This window comes from Mytilus galloprovincialis, chromosome 2 (genome assembly GCF_965363235.1).
Source record: "Mytilus galloprovincialis chromosome 2, xbMytGall1.hap1.1, whole genome shotgun sequence".
NCBI classification, from domain to species: domain Eukaryota; kingdom Metazoa; phylum Mollusca; class Bivalvia; order Mytilida; family Mytilidae; genus Mytilus; species Mytilus galloprovincialis.
The window spans coordinates 38,207,864-38,234,390 of record NC_134839.1 but is presented as its reverse complement, the minus strand read 5'-3'; the positions used below and the strand labels follow the sequence as shown (position 1 = coordinate 38,234,390).

Below are 26,527 nucleotides of genomic sequence, written 5' to 3'. Positions count from 1 at the left end.
TTTTATCCATCGAAGGACAATAACTAAAGAAGAATTTTTCAATCTTTAAACTTTCAATAGTTTCCATAGAATTAATATTTGCAAGTGAAATACCCGTTTGTCCGAGACTACTGCTGATATAAACCTTTGCTATACGTTTTTTAATAAATAATCTAGCAGGAATTGTACACATGAGAGTGCTAACAATACAATTTTTCATATAATCTACTACTTCTAAGTCGCATAACTCTTTTAAAATCAATTGAAGGGCACTGATTTTATAAGTTTTGAAAACATCAGAAGATTCTACTTCTCTGTCAATATACCAATTATTCGAGATTTTAAATATTTGAAAAAAATGTTGGGCTCCATATATGCATCTTGATAGAAGACACCTGTACAATCTAAAAATGATATAAGTTATACTAGCTATGGCAGGTACCATGCTAGTAGTTTTCTTCAGATATTGATATGCTGTGAGTCCCATTTACAATTGAATAAAACAATTTACCTGAGCATGTCTGACCATCTGTATTGAGTTCAGAATCTAGTGGACAAAAGCAGACAGGTACATTGTTCTCTAGATCACATCCATAGCTACAGTTGATATTGTTATTTCCACATTGGTCATACTCTGAAAAAGTAAAGACAATTATAAGAGTACTGTTAACAAAATTTTGAATTTTTGAAACTTTAGGCTTTTCTACCTCTGGAATAAATTACCTTAGCTGTATTTGGCAAAACATTAAGGAATTTTTGGTCCCAAATGCTCTTCAACTTAGTACAAAATGTACTCTATTTGGTCTTTTAAACATATTTTGATTTGAGCGTCACTGATAAGTCTTTTGTAGACGAAACGTGCATCTGGCATAAATATAAAATTGTAATCCTGGTATCTATGATGAGTTTATTAAAAAATTTATGACTGCAGTTGCAATTTCATTGAAATTTTATTTGTCAATGCAACAGCAAAATATATCAAAATGAAATATTCATGTCGAGAATAAAAAGTAAATACACATGTGACTGTGTACTGTGTTATTGATTATTTGAAAGCATATAAAATGAACTGTGTGTTGTGAGTTTACATGTCAAAGGTTATCAGAAATATATCAAAGTAAATATAGTATTGGTTGTCATTGGTGGCTGTCTATCATATTGTTTTTATGTCCCACCTACGATAGAAGAGGGGCATTATGTTTTCTGGTCTGTGTGTCTGTTCGTCTGTTCATTTGTTCGTACGTCTGTCCAGTTTCAGGTTAAAGTTTTTGGTCAAGGTATTTTTTGATGAAGTTGAAGTCCAATCAACCTGAAACTCAGTATATATTTTCCTTGTGATATGATCTTTCTAATTTTAATGAGTTCTGACCCTATTTTCACGTTCCACTGAACATAGAAAATGATAGTGTGAGTGGGGCATCTGTGTACTAAGGACACATTCTTGTTTTATTTATTATTTTGTACATATCAAATCATGTTGTTAGTCCTTCTTGAATTATTTAACATTTTGCCTCGCCTTTAACAGCTTACTATAGTGTTTTGATTTTGCTCAGTGTTGAAGGCTGTACTCTGACCTATAGTTGGTAACTTCTATGCCATTTAATCTCTGGTGGATAGTTGTCTCATTGACATTTATACCAAATCTTTATATTTCTATACTGGCCGCGACATAGCCTTTTTGTGCTAATGCGGCGTAAAGCAACCAACAATCAATCAATCAATCAATCAATCAATCTTATTTCTATATTAACTGATGTCATTTTAACACATTAAAAATTACTATAAAATTGAGAATGAAAATGGGGATGTGACAATAACCCCGACCAAATAGCAGACAACAGCAGAAGACCATCAGTTCGTCTTCAATGCAGTGAGAAACTTCTGCAGCCGGAGGTGTGTTTTAGCTGGCCCCTAAACAAAAATCTATATTAGTTCAGAGGTACTGGACATCATAATGAACTCCAAAATATACATAAGAAACTAAAATTAAAATCATACAAGACTTACAAAGGCCAGAGGTTCCTGACTTGGGACAGGCGCATGGACAGTTTGTGAAAGTTGATATTCATTGAAAGAAAAACAAAGTCCAGGAATTGAATACATTATGTACCTTTAACACAGCTACTTTGATCAGGGCTCAATACAAAACCATCTCTACATGAACAATAGAAACTCCCTATTGTATCGACACATATCTGTTCACAATTATTGTTCAACAATGTACACTCATCAATGTCTGAAATAAAATAAATGTAAATTGTTTATCAAGGTTTCAAAATGGAAATTGAAAATTAGAGACATTAATGTGGAAGACTGAGACTAAAAGATATCTCAAGGTGGTATGGGAGGATAAATTAGAAATGATAGAATTAGTTTGTACTATGCCAAAATGTAGATTTCAATTATATATGTTTTTAAAACATAATAAAAATGATAGGTCATCAAGCATTTTCTTAAGATAAAGGTTGTGACAAAATGACACATTTTGTATAGATTATACAGAAAACAAACATCATTATGTGATTAGAGGCTAATAAAACTAAATGATAGAATTGTAAAATAAAAAAAAAACAAGTAGATACATGTAGCTATTTGAAAATGCTTTGAGAATATCAGAAGAAAACATAGGGTCACTAGCCTTTTCCCCCGCTAATATACCAAATAGCAAAGTTCCATGTCAATTTCTTCAAAAAATGCACTATTTCAGAGTTACCTCCCCTTAAAATTCTAATTTAAAAACATTAAAAAATCAAGTAAAAAGCTACACTTGAAAAATTCTTATTATTTGTAAGTTAAAATCTTATAAAATTTGTTCTTTTAAATGAAAATTCACATAAGTTATCTGTATTTCTGCATCAATTTTGCTAACTTGATTGAAATTTAATTTTTTATTGTATATGTCAGGATATCTGTTTTGACTCCTATAACGGTGGATAAAGATTCCTAAATGTTAACTGGTCCAGAACAAAGTATTTGAATCAACATTAAATAACTCTTACTTTGACATGTTGTGTTGTCTGTTAACACAAAACCATCCTCACAAGAACACAGATAACCTCCTGCTTTGTCGATACACCTCTGATTACAAGAATCTGTTTGTAAGACACACTCGTCTTCATCTGAAAATATTTATAAGAACAGCCATTCAGTTTTACTATAAGTGACATGATGTATTGCATTCGGCTGTATCTTATATTTGTAAAATTTTTCAATCTTAGAATTTCCTTTAAACTAAATTTAAATCCTTTTAATAGCTTTAGAAATTGAAAACAGGGACATGGAGTTGATAATAGATTATATGTAAACTTCTAAAAAGACTAAGAGGACATTAGGAAATGAGCTATATGAACAGTTTTTTTATGTTCATCATGCAAACAATTGTTGGAATGTTTTTTATTCAAATAGAGAACTTATATCAAGCTAAAACAATGCAAAAAGATAAAAAAAATAAAAAAATAACAATAGCTCATTTTTAAATTGTAACTGCTTCTTTACACTTCTAAATGACATATATGAATATAAGACCAGTTATACATTTAATTTTTCTATTGATCCAAGAATTCTACACGATGTTTTTTTGTTTGTTGACATTTAGTATTAATCCAAATGCAGTATACTCTTGAACTACTGTAGATACATAATAATTCGTTGGATACCGATAATTTGTGGATTTTGTCGGAACAGGTGAGCCACGAAATTAAATGTTCAACAAAAACTAAATTTTTCTATAGGCTTGAATGCAGATTTAGGTAAAACCACGAGATTAAATATCCATGAAAATGTAAGTTTCCTTAATCCATGAAAATTTTTACCCATGAATCCACAGTATTAAAAACAGCCAGATGATTACTCACCCACACAGACATCATTCTGTATGTAATAACCAGTGGGACATGTACATTTATATGATCCAACAGTATCTACACAGGTCTGATTGTTAGGACACGGTGACGTTGATAACTGACATTCATTTATATTCTGTTCGCAGTAGGTACCATTGTACCCTGTCTTACACACACAGCCAGACAGTCTGTCACAGAATTCTGCTCCTATTCCACAGTTACAAACATTGGCACAGTCCTGTCCCCATGTATTGGTTTCATTACATGCTGCAAATAAAAAATCAAATTTACAAAAATGTAAATAACTTATTTACGATGCAAACAGATTTTAAAACATTCAAGTTGTTTAATAATTTACATTGTTTATTGCAACAGAAACAAAATGCAGTAAATAAGTAAAATATTTTTGTGTCAGCCCATACAGAAGGATTGGATAACTTTTGCCACAACATAAAAGTTTATGTGATTGGAGGCTGATAATTTTTATCTTATTTATTCCCATCTTTTTTTTTAATTCAGGCAATTTATAGCTGACATATTGTAAACACTACTGTCTATTTTCAAAGACTATATGTTGCATTAAAGATGTCTAAATGTGTCATCCAAGTGGCTGGTTAAAATCTCTTATTATTCATATGACAGATACATTATCAGATGAAAGCATGCAATAGATCACATGATACACTTATGTCAAAGCAGAGTGAATCAGAGAACCGTCCATATTCTCAATTTTAAGTCACATGAAATGGAATCAAATGACATCATGCCATTTGTAACTTAAGATTCAAGATATATCATACAGAATCACATGACAATGTGTACCCTGTCTCTGAGCCATTTAGTCTTTGCTTACTCTTTTATGCTGCTTCTAAAAGAAGTGGTGAATACAAATTATAAAATCTTTGGTTTTACCCACTAAGGGATCAATCCCAAGACTAACACAATTCATAATCCTATGACAGCATATATCCTGTTTGATGGATCATATGATATTCTTTGTGATATGATTTAAAATCAAATGTTAGTATGTATCCTATAGATTTATCATGTGATCTACTTAGTCACATGATCAAGAATCACATGTCATCATGAATCAGTTAAATGGATCATGTGATATACTTACAGTCACATGATATAGAATCAGATGATAGTTTATATCCTGTCCGGCATGTACAACTGTATCCACCAGTATTATCTGTACAGTTCTGTTCACATTCACCATTATTGTTCTGACATTCATTAATATCTAAAATAAAATTATGAGATTTTACTGCAAAATTCAAAATGAAATATTTCAAAATTTTAGAAAATACAAACCTTCAGTTGGAAAACCTATAATGCTCTTTTCCTTTTTAATTGGAATCATAAAGAGTTCTATGAAATCATAGATCTTTCATATATATGCATGTATAAATTGTTTTTATGCCCACCTACAATAGTAGATTGGCATTATGTTTTCTGGTCTGTGCATTTATTCCTTCGTCTGTCCCCCTTCAGGTTAAAGTTTTTGGTCAAAGTAATTTTTTATGAAGTTGTAGTCTAATCAACTTGAAACGTAGTACACATGTTCCCTATGATATGATCTTTCTAATTTTAATGCCCAAATAGAGTTTTTACCGAAAGTTCACGGTCCACTGAACATAGAAAATGATAATGCAAGTGGGGCATCTGTGTACTGGGGACACATTCTTGTTTTGGTCTGAAAAGGATGTGTTTCTTTTTTATTTTTTTAGAAAATACACAAAAATAATGAGTCTTGGTGTAGAATTAGAAAATTTTATGCAAAGTTCTGAAAACAGTTTTTCTCTGATTGTCATTACCTTAAGGACACAATTTTACTATTAGTTAATACAACACAAAGTTATTTTTTAAGTGAAAGTTTTGAGCAAAAATAAACAAAATTTGCTAAATTTTTATATACATGTATAAACTAGAGGCTCTCAAGAGCCTGTATCGCTCACCTGATTCTACTTGGGTTTTTGAAATCATATAAAAAAATATAAAATTTGGCTAAAAGTGACAACACAACCTCATTTATAAGGAAAGGAACATGTTTAATTTCATTCAAAAGTCCCCCACTGGCGGCCATCTTGGATGACGGATCGGCTACAAAGTAACAACACTTGGTCAGCACCTCATAAGGAACATTCATGCCATGTTTGGTTTTATTCCATTCAGTGGTTCTCTAAAAGAAGTCATTTGTATGCATTTCCCATAGGGTCCTATGTTAAACTAAGTCCCCTGCTGGCGGCCATCTTGGATAATGGATCGGCTACAAAGTAACAACACTTGGTCAGCACCACATTAGGAACATTCATGCCATGTTTGATTTCATTCCATTCAGTGGTTCTCTAAAAGAAGTCATTTGTATGCATTTCCCATAGGGTCCTATGTTAAACTAAGTCCCACGCTGGCGGCCATCTTGGATGATGGATCAGCTACAAAGTAACAACACTTGGTCAGCACCACATAAGGAACATTCATGCCATGTTTGGTTTCATTCCATTCAGTGGTTCACTAGAAGAAGTGATTTGTATGCATTTCCAATAGGGTCCTATGTTAAACTAAGTCCCCTGCTGGCGGCCATCTTGGATGATGGATCGGCTACAAAGTAACAACACTTGGTCAGCACCTCATAAGGAACATTCATGCCATGTTTGGTTTTATTCCATTCAGTGGTTCTCTAAAAGAAGTCATTTGTATGCATTTCCCATAGGGTCCTATGTTAAACTAAGTCCCCTGCTGGCGGCCATCTTGGATAATGGATCGGCTACAAAGTAACAACACTTGGTCAGCACCACATTAGGAACATTCATGCCATGTTTGATTTCATTCCATTCAGTGGTTCTCTAAAAGAAGTCATTTGTATGCATTTCCCATAGGGTCCTATGTTAAACTAAGTCCCACGCTGGCGGCCATCTTGGATGATGGATCAGCTACAAAGTAACAACACTTGGTCAGCACCACATAAGGAACATTCATGCCATGTTTGGTTTCATTCCATTCAGTGGTTCACTAGAAGAAGTGATTTGTATGCATTTCCAATAGGGTCCTATGTTAAACTAAGTCCCCCACTGGCAGCCTTCTTGGATAATGGATCAGCTACAAAGTAACAACACTTGGTCAGCACTCCATAAGGAACATTCATGCTATGTTTGGTTTCATTCCATTTAGTGGTTCTCTAGAAGAAGTCATTTGTATGCATTTCCCATAGGGTCCTATGTTAAACTTAGTCCCCCGCTGGCGGCCATCTTGGATGATGGATCAGCAACAAAGTAACAACACTTGGTCAGCATCCCATAAGGAACATTCATGCCATGTTTGGTTTTATTCCATTCAGTGGTTCTCTAAAAGAAGTCATTTGTATGCATTTCCCATAGGGTCCTATGTTAAAGTAAGTCCCCTGCTGGCGGCCATCTTGGATGATGGATCGGCTACAAAGTAACAACACTTGGTCAGCACCCCATAAAGAACATTCATGCTATGTTTGGTTTTATTCCATTCAGTGGTTCTCTAAAAGAAGTCATTTGTATACATTTCCCATAGGGTCCTATGTTAAACTAAGTCCCCCGCTGGCAGCAATCTTGGATAATGGATCGGCTACAAAGTAACAACACTTGGTCAGCACCACATTAGGAACATTCATGCCATGTTTGATTTCATTCCATTCAGTGGTTCTCTAAAAGAAGTCATTTGTATGCATTTCCCATAGGGTCCTATGTTAAACTAAGTCCCACGCTGGCAGCCATCTTGGATGATGGATCAGCTACAAAGTAACAACACTTGGTCAGCACCACATAAGAACATTCATGCCATGTTTGGTTTCATTCCATTTAGTGGTTCACTAGAAGAAGTGATTTGTATGCATTTCCAATAGGGTCCTATGTTAAACTAAGTCCCCCGCTGGCAGCCTTCTTGGATAATGGATCAGTTACAAAGTAACAACACTTGGTCAGCACTCCATAAGGAACATTCATGCTATGTTTGGTTTCATTCCATTTAGTGGTTCTCTAGAAGAAGTCATTTGTATGCATTTCCCATAGGGTCCTATGTTAAACTTAGTCCCCCGCTGGCGGCCATCTTTGATGATGGATCGGCTACAAAGTAACAACACTTGGTCAGCACCACATAAGGAACATTCATGCCATGTTTGGTTTCATTCCATTCAGTGGTTCACTAGAAGAAGTCATTTGTATGCATTTCCAATAGAGTCCTATGTTAAACTAAGTCCCCTCTGGTGGCCATCTTGGATAATGGATCGGCTACAAAGTAACAACACTTGGTCAGCACTCCATAAGGAACATTCATGCTATGTTTGGTTTCATTCCATTTAGTGGTTCTCTTGAAGAAGTCATTTGTATGCATTTCCCATAGGGTCCTATGTTAAACTAAGTCCCCCGCTGGCGGCCATCTTGGATGATGGATCAGCTACAAAGTAACAACATTTGGTCAGCACCCCATAAGGATAATTCATGCTATGTTTGGTTTTATTCCATTCAGTGGTTCTCTAAAAGAAGTCATTTGTATGTATTTCCCATAGGGTCCTATGTTAAACTAAGTCCCCGGCTGGCGGCCATCTTGCATGATGGATCGGCAACAAAGTAACAACACTTGGTCAGCACCTCATAAGGAACATTCATGCCATGTTTGGTTTCATTCCATTCAATGGTTCTCTAAAAGAAGTCATTTGTATGCATTTCCCATAGCGTCCTATGTTAAACTAAGTCCCCCGCTGGCGGCCATCTTGGACGATGGATCGGCTACAAAGTAACAACACTTGGTCAGCACCTCATAAGGAACATTCATGCCATGTTTGGTTCCATTCCATTCAGTGGTTCTCTAGAATAAGTTCAAAATGTAAATTGTTAACGACGACGACGCCGGACAACGCCGGACGACAAGTGGTGAGAAAAGCACACTTGGCCCTTCGGGCCAGGTGAGCTAAAAAGCTGTATGAATATCTTTTTGGGTGACAGCTGTCCTTATATTATATATCTATCTTACTTATAATATAAACAAATTACCCACCTGTACAGGTATAAACAACACCAGAACTAGACAACTCATAGCCTGAGTTACAGAAACAGAAGGCATCTCCTGTGCTGTTGATACTGCATCCTCCATTTGATACATCACATACAAGACTGGTACTGTTACACTTATTTTCAACTAAAAGAATTGAAAAAAGTTTAATGATTATTCAACACGTTTTCTTTCAGATAAAATTTGGTTGACAACAAGATAAAGATACGCTGCATCTGTTTGCACCTGTCCTAAGTCAGCAACCTGATGTTCAGTAGTTGTCGTTTGTTGATGTGGTTCATTAGTGTTTCTCAGGGGTTTTTTTATTGATTAGACGGTTGTTTTTTTCTGTTTGAATGGTTATACACTAGTCATATTTGGGGCCCTTTATAGCTTGCTGTTCGGTGTAAGCCAAGGCTACATGTTGAAGACTGTACTTTGACATATAATGGTTTTTCTTTAATTTATTGTGACTTGGATGTAGAATTGTCTCATTGGCACTCATACCACATCTTCTTATATCTGTGTACAAAATAATTACTTGATTCAGCTTATAATACCAGTTTAAACTTTTCACATCATTAACTTTACAATTGATGTCTTAACAAGGCTACTATGATTGTTTACCCTCTGGCAGCACAATCTTTGAACAGGTTTTCCTGTCACTATTCAATGTAAATCCAATACGACAGTCACAGTTAAAACTACCAATAACATCAATACATTCTTGTGTACAGTCGGCTGTTCCCAAAGCACACTCATCGACATCTGCAATGGAAAGTGAGACAATTTGTTGAAAAGGTGTCATTTGTATATCATCAATTTAATGTTGAACAAGAATGTGTCCAAAGTACGCGGATGCCCCACTCGCACTATCATTTCCATGTTCAATGGACCGTGAAATTGGTAAAAAAATATAATTAGGCATTAGAATTATAAAGATAATATCATAGGGAACATGTGTTCTAAGTTTCAAGTTGATTGGACTTCAACTTCATCAAAAACTACCTTGACCAAAAACTTTAACCTGAAACTCGCACTTTCATTTTCTATGTTCAGTAGACCGTGAAATTGGGATCAAAAGTTTAATTTGGTTTGAAAATTAGAAAGATCATATCATAAGGAACATGTGTACCAAGTTTCAAGTTGATTGGACTTTAACTTCATCAAAAACTACCTTGACCAAAAACTTTAACCTGAAGCAGGACAGACGGACGGACGAACAGACGGACGAACGGACGGACGAGAAAACATAATGCCTTTCTACTATCGTAGGTGGGGCATAAAAATCTGTTTTTGATTCTATTTTGTTTTCCAATGACATTAAAACTAATAACATAGTAATATTAGAAATCTGATGCCATCACCATATATTGTGATTAATCCTTAAATATTAAAATATTCCATCTGGGAAATTTTAGATCTTTAGAATTCCTTTTGGAAAACATTCAGATTTTGAGTCAATCAGAACTAGTTATAGTTACAGTGAAAACTGTTTTATTTTTTTTTCTCAGGATTTTTTGTTTGTCAAAATTTCAATGATTTTCCATTCCTTGGAGTGACCAAATGTGAATCTACTTGTCCTTGGTGGAAATATCAACTGTAATTATTAAAACAAACTGTAAAATTGCTTAAAAGTTAAGTACCAGTACATAATCTTGCTACATTTTACCTGAGCATGTCAGACCATCTCCACTATAACCCAATTTACAACTACACAAATGACTGCCTACAGTATTGACACATTCAGCATTTCTATCACAATTGTTTAATCCTGTTACACATTCGTTTATATCTGGGAAAAACAAAGACATACACACACATTATTGTACAGGTTATATTTTTTTTTATACCAGCTCTATTGGATTTGTTAAATAGGAATGTTTGTTGTTACTCCCAATATAGATCAAAGTCTGACACAAAAAAAAATCATATGTTTAATGATTCATGCTAGATGCATCATTGTGCATACATGACATACCGTCTTGGAAATAAATTCATCAATTAAGTTTTTTAAGACCAATAATCAGCATATTTTCTGAAAGAAATCAAAGAGTTTGCATGAATATTCTGTTAAGGATGTTACACAGTAGTTAGGAAAAAATAAAACAGCGAAAATGGGGCAGGCAATAGTAAATTATTGAGAATACATTACCTTGACATGTTCCATCAGATCCTTTCTTATATCCTGTTTTACAGACGCATTCATATGATCCAAAAGAGTTTTTACAGTCTTCTAAGTCTCCACAGATACTAGTTTGATCACATTCATTAATATCCTGAGAACAAGAGGCACCAGTCCACCCAGTGGCACAAAAACAACCTTTTACTCTGTCACATGTCTTGGTATTTGCAGAACATTCACTACATTTTCTGCCACAATTTGGTCCCCAATTCATACCACTGCACTCTGAAAAATATAGATTATACAAATAATCATATGAATGATAATCATGAGTTTTATTAGATCTCTACACTTGACTGATGTAAAAGCAGTCATATAAATAATAGATTTATCTTCATTATCTAATGACAAAATCCTCTGACACCGAAAAGAGGAAACATAAAGTAAAATAACAAAATATTGAGATCGCAGGAAAATTCAACTAGAGGCTCTCAAGAGCCTGTATCGCTCACCTGATTCTACTTGGGTTTTTGAAATCATATAAAAAAATATAAAATTTGGCTAAAAGTGACAACACAACCTCATTTATAAGGAAAGGAACATGTTTAATTTCATTCAAAAGTCCCCCACTGGCGGCCATCTTGGATGACGGATCGGCTACAAAGTAACAACACTTGGTCAGCACCTCATAAGGAACATTCATGCCATGTTTGGTTTTATTCCATTCAGTGGTTCTCTAAAAGAAGTTATTTGTATGCATTTCCCATAGGGTCCTATGTTAAACTAAGTCCCCTGCTGGCGGCCATCTTGGATGATGGATCGGCTTCAAAGTAACAACACTTGGTCAGCACCTCATAAGGAACATTCATGCAATGTTTGGTTTTATTCCATTCAGTGGTTCTCTAAAAACGTCATTTGTATGCATTTCCAATAGGGTCCTATGTTAAACTAAGTCCCCCGCTGGCGGCAATCTTGGATAATGGATCGGCTACAAAGTAACAACACTTGGTCAGCACCACATTAGGAACATTCATGCCATGTTTGATTTCATTCCATTCAGTGGTTCTCTAAAAGAAGTCATTTGTATGCATTTCCCATAGGGTCCTATGTTAAACTAAGTCCCACGCTGGCGGCCATCTTGGATGATGGATCAGCTACAAAGTAACAACACTTGGTCAGCACCACATAAGGAACATTCATGCCATGTTTGGTTTCATTCCATTCAGTTGTTCACTAGAAGAAGTGATTTGTATGCATTTCCCATAGGGTCCTATGTTAAACTAAGTCCCCCGCTGGCAGCAATCTTGGATAATGGATCGGCTACAAAGTAACAACACTTGGTCAGCACTCCATAAGGAACATTCATGCTATGTTTGGTTTAATTCCATTTAGTGGTTCTCTAAAAGAAGTCATTTGTATGCATTTCCCATAGGGTCCTATGTTAAACTAAGTCCCCCGCTGGCGGCCATCTTGGATGATGGATCGGCTACAAAGTAACAACACTTGGTCAGCACCCCATAAGGAACATTCATGCTATGTTTGGTTTTATTCCATTCAGTGGTTCTCTAAAAGAAGTCATTTGTATGCATTTCCCATAGGGTCCTATGTTAAACTAAGTCCCCGGCTGGCGGCCATCTTGGATGATGGATCAGCAACAAAGTAACAACACTTGGTCAGCACCTCATAAGGAACATTCATGCCATGTTTGGTTTCATTCCATTCAGTGGTTCTCTAAAAGAAGTCATTTGTATGCATTTCCCATAGGGTCCTATGTTAAACTAAGTCCCCCGCTGACGGCCATCATGGATGATGGATCGGCTACAAAGTAACAACACTTGGTCAGCACCCCATAAGGAACATTCATGCTATGTTTGGTTTTATTCCATTCAGTGGTTCTCTAAAAGAAGTCATTTGTATGCATTTCCCATAGGGTCCTATGTTAAACTAAGTCTCCTGCTGGGGGCCATCTTTGATGATGGATCGGCTACAAAGTAACAACACTTGGTCAGCACCACATTAGGAACATTCATGCCATGTTTGGTTTCATTCCATTCAGTGGTTCACTAGAAGAAGTCATTTGTATGCATTTCCAATAGGGTCCTATGTTAAACTAAGTCCCCGCTGGCGGCCATCTTGGATAATGGATCGGCTACAAAGTAACAACAATTGGTCAGCACTCCATAAGGAACATTCATGCAATGTTTGGTTTCATTCCATTAATTAGTTCTCTAGAAGAAGTCATTTGTATGCATTTCCAATAGGGTCCTATGTTAAACTAAGTCCCCCGCTGGCGGCCATCTTGGATGATGGATCGGCTACAAAGTAAGAACACTTGGTCAGCACCCCATAAGGATAATTCATGCTATGTTTGGTTTTATTCCATTCAGTGGTTCTCTAAAAGAAGTCATTTGTATGCATTTCCCATAGGGTCCTATGTTAAACTAAGTCCCCCGCTGGCGGCCATCTTGGATGATGGATCGGCAACAAAGTAACAACACTTGGTCAGCACCTCATAAGGAACATTCATGCCATGTTTGGTTTCATTCCATTCAATGGTTCTCTAAAAGAAGTCATTTGTATGCATTTCCCATAGGGTCCTGTTAAACTAAGTCCCCCGCTGGCGGCCATCTTGGATGATGGATCGGCTACAAAGTAACAACACTTGGTCAGCACCTCATAAGGAACATTCATGCCATGTTTGGTTCCATTCCATTCAGTGGTTCTCTAGAAGAAGTTCAAAATGTAAATTGTTAACGACGACGACGACGCCGGACGTCGCCGGACGACGACGACGTACGACGGACGCCAAGTGGTGAGAAAAGCTCACTTGGCCCTTCGGGCCAGGTGAGCTAAAAAGGAAAGCCTCTAATCAAATGGCAATATCAAAAGCTCAAACACATCAAACGAATGGATAACAACCATCATATTCCTGACTTGGTACATGCATTTTCTTATGTAGAAAATGGTGGATTAAACCTGGTTTTATAGCTAGCTAAACCTTCCACTTGTATGGCAGTCACATCCAAGTCTCTTTTTAAAAAAAACAACAATATTAATAAAAATAAGAACATCGGAACTGTGCTAAAAGCTTTCCATACCTAAACATGTTGTTTTGTCGCCCTGTAATTTAAATCCATTATGACAACTGCATGTGTAACTGCCAGCATTATTGGTACACACATGTGGACACATAGCCACACTATTACTGCATTCATTTATATCTGTCAAATAAAATAAAATTCTATATTCAAATCATACGAGTAAATTTGTCCCTTAGTTTTCTCTTTTGAAAAGTTTTTTCAATTTGTTATGCCATGGCTTTTTACAGCTACCCAAATTCAAATGATGATTGTAATTAAACAAAATATATGCTTGACAAGTACATCATAAAGAAGAATACATGTCCATGGAACATCCATGCTCAGCTCATACTATCCATGTCGATATTGACTGCAATTATGGTCAAAATTATAATTGACATACAATTTTAAAACTCCATCTCACAATAACAGGTGTGGGCTAACTTTTAAGTTAATGTGACCACACCTTTATTAATTGCTATCTTTCATAAAGTTATTTATTTTGTTGAACATAATGTAAAAAATTTACACATATGTTTATCTTCTCCAATATTCTGTTGACTCTGTTAAGTATCATGAGTATCTAAATTAAATTCTTTTTGATGGAGTTTGCCATGTGGTTGTTAAAATCCTCATACTTTGGTTTGAGTCTCTGGTGAATAGTCATCCCATTGGCAATCATATGCATGCTAGTATCACATTACATCGCATATTTATGTTCATACACCTACCCCTACAAGTTTTGTTGTCGTTATTGAGCTGGTATCCTGTCTCACAAAAACACACAGCTTCATTACTCTCTATAGTGCATCCAGACTGACAATTCTTTGCATTACATAGTGTAGTATTATAATTTGGATCTGAAAAATATGTCTATAAAATAGAAATTCTTTGAAAACTTTACACAATCAAGACAAGTATAAAGCGAGGATACCAAAATAAACCATATTGACCTGTATATACTATGGATTCATTTATTTACTTGGGTACCAATTTTTCGTGGATTATAGAAGTCTTACATATTTTGTGGATCTTTAATTTCGTTCATTTGCAGAAATCTGCATACAATCCTATCAAAAATCTGTTATTCATTTAACATTTAATTTCGTGGTTCACCTGTTCCTAGAAATAAAAAATAATTGGTTTCCAACAAAAAATAATTAATCCACAGTAGATGAATTTCCAAAACATATGATTTCAATTATTATTTCTCAAAATTACAATTTATATTTTTACTTGAACTTTACAGGCATTTCAATTCAGTAATCTTTTAGAAATTCCGATGCCATGAATTCTAATTTCCTTTAAATTTACTGTTAACTATTTTTTTTACATACCAGCTCTACATGTGGCGTTATCAGTGCTGAGGAGATAGCCATCACGACATGCACATTTATATGATCCTAACGTGTTGTTACATACTTGTTGACAGTTGGAGGTAGATTCTATACATTCGTTCACATCTGATAAAGATAATAATCAATATATCATTTATGAAATGGTTTATAAATAAAATTGAGAGTGTAAATGAGGAATATGTCAAAGAGATAACAACCCAATCAAAGAGCAGATTACAGCTTAAGGCCATCAACAGGTCTTCAATGCAGGGAGAAAATACTGCACCCGGATGTTTTAATATAAAAACATATTACAAAACTAAATTTGATTCCTTCTTATATAAGCCTAAAGCATCGATCTTTTGAATTTACTTAAGATATCTAAGAACTTGGTAATTGTGTTAATACTATAAATACTGAATGAAACTTGTATAAAACAACAAATTTGATTGGACATATATTTTATAGAGTTAAAATCTATGGTCACAATGCTTAGTCCAATTGTAGATTGCATAACTCACATAATCCATTTTTTGGTGCAGAAAACTCAGAAATAAAAAGTCTACAATCCTTATATACTTTTATAATTTAATGTGAACTACACCATTGGTAACTGTGTTCTGCCAGTTGTCCTGTTATATTTGTCCGACTTGATTAACTGCAACTTTTGAAAAGCTGATCTACACCAGATCCATTTAGAAATATATTCTATAACTACAGACATTTTTTCTATAAAATGTATGAGGGTGACTAGCTTGGATTTTCTACAGTTAGCTGACAATTTTCAAATATATATATATATATTAAAAAAAAACAAAAAAAACTATCCACTACTTAAAACTGACAAAGTTGTTCACAGTCAGTAGTTAAAACCTTGTCATATCTTTTAATCTGGGCCTAAAGCTTACAATAAATTACTAATTATTATAAAGCTTAAATCAACATCAACTACAAAATTTCAAAGGGATATTATGAAATGACATCATCATGCATTAAATCATATACAGCCTAAAACATGCAAAAAATACTAGTATACAATTTTTTCTTCTTCTTAGCGGATTCAGCACTTACCAATACATTGTACCCTTAACAACTTGTAATCTGTATATGATAATAAAATATTTATTATAAGTTCCTTAGATGTAATTGTTAAAAACATGCATGTATCTCATTTGTAGACTAATTGTAGCTTAAATCATGTTAATAAAGATATCACATACAACATGTACAATATGATTTTGGTTGACTTTCATATCAAGCCTTCCCTCCGCCATATTTTAATTACTTAGACCAAGACTTTTGTATAAAGAAAACATTGAAAGCAAATCATTCACAATATCATTTTGAAAAACAAACTATATAGATCAAGGTGGTGATGTCAAATATCATATATTATAACTGCTATACAGTACTAACCTACACATTGATCAGCAATATATCTATATCCTGCATTACAAGAACAGGTATAACCACCAATATTGTTGGTACAAATCTGTTCACAAACACGATTTGTGTCGTTTAAGCATTCATTAACATCTAAAACAAATTTAAATTCTAAATCATTTTCTAAAAATAGTTATAATATTTGCCACTAAGAATGAATAATCTGCAATCTATCAAACAATTAACTAAATTTAGGCAAATCATACTGTCACTGTACTAACTTTACCGTGTTTTTAAGGGATTTCAATACAATTTCAGGGGAGATAATATTCATGGTATAATTAAAGCAATGACATACATTTTCAAATGATTCTTAACAGGATTTCAATTCTGTATACTTACAAAAGCTTAATTCTGAACTTCATGTTGGACTGACCTTTATCTCAAACTTTATTTTGTTATGACATATTCGTTGACCCTTAATGCTATATAGACTCATGCACCCAACTGTTAATTCTGAATTTTATCCTGTACTCTTTAATGACTGTTAAACTGAACAGTTATTTTAAACTAACTTATATTCTTAGTGTTTATGGTGCATTGATCTTTTTCTTGAACTTTTAAGTATTTCCTACCACTAATTTGATTTTTTTTATTTTGCACTGAATTTTTCCCGAACATAAATTGTGCACCGGAACTGACCTCGACCTTCATTATTTTAGCACAACACTCACCAGTACATTTTCCATTGATCAGTTCAAAGCCTGCCGCACAGTTACTGCAGCTGTACAATACTTTACTAATGTCTTGATCTGCAGGGGACTTGTCTAGACATGTTGTAAGTGATGGACAAGGATTGTTGGCACACCCATCTGTGTCTTTTTCACACTTTTGTCCTGTAAAATTGAAATTAATTACTGTAACAGTTAAATTCAGAAATTATTGCATGCATTTATTATTGCGATTTTGTCATTTTAAACTAAAATGCAAATTTTAATTTTGGTAATATTGAGAAAAATCCTGTTTAAAAATTCAAAATTCAAGTTTAAATTATTGCGATTATAACTCTGTCACATTTTTCGCAATAATAAAAACATCAGAATAATTTCTGAATATACAGTAGTTATTACCGGTATATAAAGTACACTGCTGTATGAAACTGCAAACACAGAAATTGTTAAAGATTTTAAAAAATTGTAATGGTTCCACAGAACCCAGTGTCACGCCTACTTTTGTTGCAGGCTAAATAAAAAAGCTATAAAAATATGAAACTTTTTTACTTCAAAAATTCTAATTTTTAATCTTTTTTTTGTATATGATTATGGTGGCCAGGTTTCGGTTTTTTTTGTCTGTAATTATTTGATTTCACAGCAATAAAAAAATCAGGAATGCAATAACCTACTCAAGTGTGATCTCTGTTACTTATGTATGAGGTCATTTTAATACTGTTCTACTACTGTGGATTCATTTATATTCGTTGGAAACCAATTTATTGTGGATTTCGTGGGAACAGGGGAAACCATGAATTTAAATGTTCAACGAATTACAATTACAAGGAATGTTTTCAGACTTTGCTCAAATCATGTAATTCATAACCAACGAAAATGCAGTTTTCTTCAATCCACGAAAATAAATAAATCCACAGTAAATTATCATATACCGTTTCTTACCTTCCCAGCCAACATCACATTTACATTGAACAGTATAGTACAACAGTGATGAAGTACCAGTAATGGCATTATCATAGTCACATATACCATTATTGCTACATCCTGGACATAAATAAATGGCTACTGTTTCTGTTGAGGATATACCACTGTTGGTATCAGTTGCATAATAACTAAAGAAAAAAAGAAAAATAATGAAATTGTTTTAGTTTACTGTAAATTCAGAAATTATTGTTTTGTTTTTATTATTGCGAAAAATGTGACAGGGTTATAATTACAATAATTCAAACTCCCACTTTGAAATTTTTAATATGAATTAAACAGGATTTTTCACAATATCACAAAAATAAGAATGGAATTTTAGTCTAAAATGACAAAATCGCAATAATAAATGCAAGCAATAATTTCTTACTTTACAGTAATAATACATTTGTCTCTCATTCCTAACTTATTTTGGCAGATAAGGCTTAATGAGGAACATAATTTTTTTTTCTCTCACTTAAATGGTAGGTAAGTAAATATTTAAAGTCAGCATATAAGTATACAATAACAAAGAAAACAGGAGTTCTAATGAGCTCTTTAACCAACTAAAATAGTGAAAAATTGTGCAGTATTTCATTAAAGTGCCAAATATCGAAAGTACTTGTGCCAGACAACATAACTTACAATTTTTTTTTATTTGACTTTGAGGTCAAATAAAAAGGTTATGAAAGGTCATAAAGGTCATAAAGGATGGCAACAAATCTTCTGATGGCAATTGGGGACAAATTAACCATCATATAATGTAGTATTCTTCTTTTTTCATTGGTTATAAGGATCACATGTTTCAAAGGGTATTCCATGTACATGAAACCATGTAATTTTTCTTTTATGTATATGGTTGCTATGTATCTATATATAATGACGGTCAATATTAAAAATCTTACATACAGAGAGAAAATTAAAGTCCATTTCCATAATTAAGAAATAATTGATGCAAGTATACTTTACTGTAGTTTTAACATGCATGACATGGGCAGGCATTATATACATGATTATTTTTGCCCGAGTGATAGATGTAAATAAAGCATCAAACCTTATATTATAGTTCTCCTCATACTGGTTAGGGATCCAAGTTTTTGATAATGATGCATTTCCCTGTTGTGTCAGTTTGCCAGTAATTGTACCACTGAAGAAAACTGTAACAGCATCATTATCTGCATCTCTTGCCACAGCAGACAAATTCACTGTTTCATTCACCGTGGCATTTACTCTCTTTGTACCAGTTACTATTGGTATCTTATTGGCTGCAAAAGTGACAAGAATAAACATTGTTTACCAAACTAATATAGCAGTCTATACCAGGTGGATCAAATGAGTCTCAGGGCTCTCACTAAGGATTTTAGAAGGCGAGCATAGGGACTCATCATTTTTGGCCATGTTGAGCCCAACAGTAAGAAGACGACATTTTATTGCAATATAATTTAATATTTAAGTCTCCATGACCTAAAAGAGCAATAAAATGACATTAAATTCAGTTTTCTTTTAAACTTTGCTATAAAATGATGATATATGTGGTCAGTTTATACAAAATATTTCAATACTGATGTATCTTTGGACTCACCAGTTATGAAAATGGCGAGTCAAGACAGATTTTCACGAGACCAGGACTCATGGACTGGTCTTAGTGACCACCCTGCAGTCTTAATTGTATACCTGACTATAACTAAGTGTAACATTCCAATACTGATGCACAGTTTAAAGGAAACCTTGTAGTCTTACAGCAGCATGAAATCAGATACATTTAATTTGTACAATCAACTATAATTAAATTGTACCACTGCAAAGAATGTGAATACTTTCCCTCTCCAAATAGTGAAATTTTCAAATTTTGTTACAACAAAAAATTGAAATCTAAAAACATGTTAAGGTCAACAGTTACAGACAGATGTCTTTACAATAAACAAAAAAAAACAATAAATTAGTTCTTTCTATCTATTCCTTACCTGCAATTTTTATTTCTGCATCAGTAGCAACCTCAATTTTCCTTGTATTATTTGCCACTTGTTCATCTTTATCTAATGCCAGGTAATCATATGCACAGCCACGATTTGTGCCACACAGTGCCTCAGCATCAGCTACATCAGAAGTACTGAATGAATCAGTGAAGACTGGAACAAAACTTGTATTCTGGTAGAAATCAGATGAAAATCCTGGGGTATACTGGAATATAGTTGTGCTTTCGTTTGTTCTCCCTGAATAAAACAAAGAAGCAAAACAGACTTGAATAATTTTTTGTTATATTTTGATCCTCAAATGGCTATTTTCCAGGATAACATGAAATTTACACAATCTTCAACTCATTTCATTATATTCTCACACAAGTTAAAATAGATGTCTTTTGGATACTAGTTTACAACGAGTAAGGACTTTAGCAACCACTTAGATGAAGAACAGTAATAAAAGTACAATTTCTTTGATGTATGAATTTTTCCTAGTATTTAATGCAAATTATCTATCAGACTTTCATACACAATTCTTCTATCCAATCATTGTCTCTTGTAAGCACTGCTTTATTTAAGAATTGAATGCTTCTTTTTTGTAAATTCATTGATGTGTAAAAGCATTGACTGAAGTACATTTAGTATGCAGCGTGGAGGCGCTTCATTCTAAAAATGTGTGCACAGTCAATGCTTTAACAGCCCTATGAAATTAAAACAGTGGCTGATCCTTAAGCTGTAAGAAGTAATTCTCTTGTTATTTTAAAAATCATCAGACTTACAAAACTCTCCAAATTTGTAATAAATGTCAGATTCAGTTGAGTTAGATGGAATGGTTGTACCATCTGGAAGTTCAAAGTCATCCTCTTTATTTCCATTCACATTTCCTAGAAGACCACTGAATCCAGAACTTCCTTTCAATTTCTCTGGTAGGAGTATTTTGTTGTCTAACATTTTTACTGCTAATGAAACTTCAAGCGCAATTCCTGTTAAAATGTATGTTATGTAAGAGTAAAGACTAAAATGCATTCTATAAATACAAATAATGTATACCAGGAAAAACTTTAACAAAATATTAATTTACAACAATTAAGAACAAACGCATTTTGAGAAGACAAAGTAAAGTGGGTTATATTATAAAAAAAAAATACTCCAGAAAACAGTTCATGTAAATTACTATATATATATATATGTGAAGAGGTTAGGTTCATCAATTTGTATGATAAAGCAAAAAACTAACCTTGATGAAACCCTCCTGTATCAGTTTTATCATGTTTATGCTAAATACATACCTGAATATGTAAACACTGCTTTTAATGAATTACTGCCCAGTCTTTCCACAACTATGTTGTCTTGTCTTTCTAGGAAACTTGTAGCATTGTAGAAAGCCAGAGTAAAATCTCTGTCATTTATTCTAATAATAAGTCCTAAAATATATGCAATATCAATTAATGTATTGAACATCAGTTTTGATCTAACTAAGGAAGTTGACATTGTTCAGTTCAGCCCCATTCTGATGATGCCCCTAAACAATCGATGAAGTTCTTCATATTTTTTTTTTGTAACTGTATTTTGTTTGAATTATTTTGAAACATGTCATGGCCACAGAACTAGCAATAATATGTTTGTACTCAATTAAATGGTATGAATTTTAATGGTTCTTGAACAATGGATGAGGATAGTTATATGAGGGTAATAATGCCCTTTACTGTCAGGAGTCGAGCGTCATTTTCAGCTACGGTAATTTTTGGAAAAAAATTAACCTGATGCGTCAAAATCAATCATTTTTTTAATCGTCTAAAAGAACCAGTACATTTTATCGTCATGCACCAAAAATTACCATTTACATCATTTGGCAAGAATTTTACTGTTATTCATCATAAAAGTACCCCCATAACTACCTTCATGGATGAATGAAACACATCTGAAGACATTTTTTTTTTTTTATTCTGATTTCTTTTTGAAAAGTAAAGGTCAACATGATCGATGTTTTAATTAAAACATCGGCTTGTAAAATAAATATTACTCTTCATCATGTTCTTAAATATAAAAGTCAACAAAAAAACTTTATAAATGTCAGACTTTACCATCACGAGAAGAATCCATTTCTACTTGAAATTTCCCATTGCTTTTGACATCCAATGCAGCGAAACCACCAAAAATTGTAGCTGATATAGGGTTGTTGTTCTTATCCTTAGCTTGTATAGTCCTGGTTTGAAGTTTGAATATCTCTGTTGCAGTACTACTGTGGACATTCAATAACATGTATTCTCCAATTCCATTGTAAGTGTAATCTAATCCATCCAGAGTTTTGAAATGTGGATCACCAGCCATTAGACCTATAAAACATTTTCATTATATTTTTTTCCGTTAACATGGTTAAGTCAAGTACATATATATTTATTTACAAGGATAGCTGGTTTTACTGCTTCCTCCGTCAATAAAAGCTGGCCTCCATGAAAAAGCCAAAAGTTAAAACAAAACACATGAAACAAATCAATTAATCATTCAAGTATATTTTTGATGTTTTCATTAATTCAAACTGAGGAAGTGATGAGCATAGCATTAGTTAGAACTCACACTTTTATGACTTTCAACAATCTTATTGCATATTTACAAATGTAATACAGAGATTCCTTGCTTGGCAAATGAGTAGGTTCAGTAAGACCCCTTTTTGGCCTCAAAATATAGCAGTTTTACAAAATTGTTAAAATTTAAACTATAAGTTATTCATTGGACAGTAGAATGTTTCTGCTACATAAATATGGGCTGTTTTTTGACAATACAATGCACATATATCGGGTTCTAGCAACATTAAGTCATGCTAAATTACTGAAATCTTCACAATTCTAGCATTTTTGTTAAATTTAAGACAGTTGTCGTGTAAAACGAAAGTGGCCGCATTCGTGTCCATCCTTAATATTGAAATGTAAGTTGTATTTGATGATAATACATTACATATATAAAGGTTGAGGATGAACACGGATGCGGCCACTTTCATTTTTGACAAAAACCATCTGAAAAATTACATTTTTCGGCATATTTGGTAGATTTTTCATATTTGAGATTGAATCGGGTCGTTTTTAATGACTTAATCAGTTAAAATCTTTCACATAAACTAATTGAATCAAATAAAATAGACACTTAAGTGTTTAAAAAGTGGTAAAAATCTTTCGTCAGATGAACCTGATATTTGAGGCCAAAATCGGTCCTTACCGGACCTGCTCCTTTGACACAACAACTTATTTTTACCCCTGTTAAAGAATTCATATTATTAATTATAGTTAAATGTATGAAAGAGTATTTGCAGTCTTAAACTCTTTTTTTTTTAATATGATTTTTTTTTACTTGACTTTGATCATGAATGGTTTATGGTTCATCCCCATGCCCTTAAGATTTAAATAAACAATTAATTTCCCCATAGGCGACAATGGTAGCCTTTTTCGAGATACAGACTTTAGAAAGTTGATTTTTTTAACGAAACCTTGATAGAATCAAAGAAAAGTTATAAGGACAGTATTTTTTGGTCCAAAAATTATAGGTTCGCGTTGCTTTCTTAGCGTATTTTGTACTTATCTCCCATGCCTATCAATTTTGCCCTTAAAAATATTGTGTCTTGTCCTATCTCCCATGCCTATCAATTTTGCCCTTAAAAATATTGTGTCTTGTCCTAGCGTTGAAAAGTCATCTCAGTACCTTTAGGGCTACAGAATGATTTTTATTTTGCCTTTTGTATAAAGCAGAGTGCACGAAGTCTCTAATAATAAAAAATAACGGGCGCACATATATCGACCAATCAGGATTAGCCATACTCTTAATTCTGAATACCATGTTATGCTCATAAAATGGCTGTGCCCATAAAATCTAATGGTGTATTGTAACTTTAATTTTTACACAAACTGGTTTTCTAACAAGGATTCATTTCTGGGTTAGTTTTTCAGTCACCATGCTTCAAAGCAAACAGCATTAACATTTTAATCTCTTACCAAGATCTGGAGCTGAGTAACCTAAACAACTGCTTGAAACTCTCTTTTCGAAAAACTTTTCACATAGACTTCCAAAAACACAGCAATTGTCGAAAGGATCAATATCATATTCCTGATTATTAAATGTATTATTCCGTGGATGATACAACATCAAGTAGCCGCTGTCAGCTGTGTTAGACATCAGAGATAAAGTTTCTTGAGAGTAGCAGCATTTCTGTAATTAAAAAAAAAATCCAACCAAATAAGGCCTTAAAAAAGTTAAGGGATGAAGAATTCAATCCAACACTTAAATTCTTATTTTATTCAACAAATATTTATTTTTCCAAATTTAGAATATTAAAGTCATATGAAACGAGCGAGTGGTGAAAAATAATGTTTATCCAATTCTTGAACCAACGCATGTATATATCATAAACTTAGTCCTCTGTGCACGATTTTATCATGTTTTATGCAAATATATCGTATAATCATCAATTTTTTTTCTGTCTGTCTGTTATGATTTAACAAGTATGGCTGCTCATTAAATGCCGTGTTTTGAAGCCGAAGTTTACCGATTGTCACCTTATAGTAAACAAATAACAAAAAGCATGGGTCTTGAGCACATGTTTACCATGTACCAGTGTTTTCATTAAGAACCGGCCGCCGGCCATTTTGACCTGTTCAATACAATTTCCGGCCGGTTCAGTTGTCCTTAAAAAAAAAAGTCCTAATTTTTTTTTCTTATGAGATATTTCTATGTAAAATCATGACAACGGAGTTCGAAGATTTGTGTTTATATTTTAAACCGACATGCAGTTTGAACGACGATTTTCATTGGCTGTTATTTCAAACTTCCTGTTTGACACACATGTTTATCGTTGTTATGATTGAATGAATAGTAATGAAGAGAACACTACATGATTTTTTCACTTCAACAACTACTACGTCAAAGAGTTGAAAAGGGTTGGATTACTATGTATTTTGACAGGTTTTGGAACAGATTGAATGACGTTATAGTTTTTCTGTTTAATTGATCTACAACGGGCCCCGTCGATCTGCCTGCAACTAAAGATGATCCGAAAAGGGGGCAGGGTACATCAATGAAAAAAGTTGCATTTATAGAACTTCTGGTCCGTTCCAAATCATAGATATATTTCTGGTGATACTTTCAGTTGTGAGGTATGTTACCCTTTTAAAAGCTATCAAATGAAATTTAGAAGAAGTGGAAGCTCATGTTTTCTTATAAATGAGCCTGGCCAGCACTTCTTCTTTTTCTTTCTTTACATATCTTTTCATACCACCTGGATAATGGGAAGGGGGATATTTAAAACTGCTGTGTGCATGGGAAGTGTTGTCCAAATTTTTTAGGGGTCCCAAAGGTACATGTAGGACAAGAATCTGGTTTTAAATGTAAATAGCACCATAATGTTCTTTAATATTGTCCAAGTCCCTATCTAAATAAAATTAACCTCTTGTTAGGTTCAGAGTTTTTGCTACTTCATGTAACGTTTTATCAACAATGTATAACCAGAAATAAATTATGATGTTCAATGTATTTTTTTTATTATTCAAAATTCAGGTTTTTAAGCCTTTTTTGTTTAAATCTTGGAAGGCGAGTGGTAAGGCAGCAACCATTTGATTTTCTGGGGGGGGGGGGGGGGGGGGGCTATGGATTTTTTTGGAAAAAAAAGTTTGTTTCCAGTTTTTGGAGAAAAAAATAATGTTTTTGATTCTGAGAAAAAAAAATAGTTTGTTTCCCCCTCAGCTGCCACTATATGTAATGCTAAAATTGAAAAAAAAAAATTGTTTTCGACTTGTTGCGAAAAAAAATCCATAGCCCCTCCCAGAAAATCAAATGGTTGCTGCCTAAAAGTGACATTTTCAGAACAATAATTTAATGCCCAGAATGCGACAGAATGCAGGATTTTGCATCTAATTTAAAAAAAATCAAGGGGGGGGAGGGGCAAGCCCCCCGAAACCCCCCTTTCAGGTAAGAGCCTGCTTAAATCTCTAATTGGCCCCTTCAAACAAAAGGAAGTGAAACCCCTGATGTACAGTCAGATAATTGTTTATTTCAATGACAGATCCATGCGTATTGCGATCACTGGATTTTTACGAGGAGGGTCACGCTCAGTTCACTATGCATAC

General features: G+C 33.7%; 1 protein-coding gene across 1 annotated transcript in view; it reads right to left on the bottom strand.

Annotated features, from left to right (window-relative positions):
• The window catches only part of LOC143062027 (uncharacterized), an 86,064-nt gene that overhangs the window by 2,183 nt on the left and 57,354 nt on the right, over positions 1–26,527 (bottom strand). Inside the window, exons 12-33 of the mRNA XM_076233879.1 lie at positions 24,401–24,614; positions 22,502–22,753; positions 21,707–21,841; positions 21,197–21,400; positions 20,421–20,669; positions 19,511–19,721; positions 18,439–18,608; positions 17,503–17,664; positions 16,802–16,921; positions 16,457–16,486; positions 15,386–15,511; positions 14,780–14,908; positions 14,067–14,189; positions 10,999–11,253; positions 10,516–10,638; positions 9,471–9,611; positions 8,850–8,990; positions 4,945–5,067; positions 3,834–4,088; positions 2,979–3,098; positions 2,090–2,215; positions 491–613 (exon numbers count right to left, since the gene is read on the bottom strand). Coding sequence (XP_076089994.1) covers positions 491–613; positions 2,090–2,215; positions 2,979–3,098; positions 3,834–4,088; positions 4,945–5,067; positions 8,850–8,990; positions 9,471–9,611; positions 10,516–10,638; positions 10,999–11,253; positions 14,067–14,189; positions 14,780–14,908; positions 15,386–15,511; positions 16,457–16,486; positions 16,802–16,921; positions 17,503–17,664; positions 18,439–18,608; positions 19,511–19,721; positions 20,421–20,669; positions 21,197–21,400; positions 21,707–21,841; positions 22,502–22,753; positions 24,401–24,614 — 3,532 coding nt within the window. The remainder of the gene's footprint in view (positions 1–490; positions 614–2,089; positions 2,216–2,978; positions 3,099–3,833; positions 4,089–4,944; positions 5,068–8,849; positions 8,991–9,470; positions 9,612–10,515; positions 10,639–10,998; positions 11,254–14,066; positions 14,190–14,779; positions 14,909–15,385; positions 15,512–16,456; positions 16,487–16,801; positions 16,922–17,502; positions 17,665–18,438; positions 18,609–19,510; positions 19,722–20,420; positions 20,670–21,196; positions 21,401–21,706; positions 21,842–22,501; positions 22,754–24,400; positions 24,615–26,527) is intronic.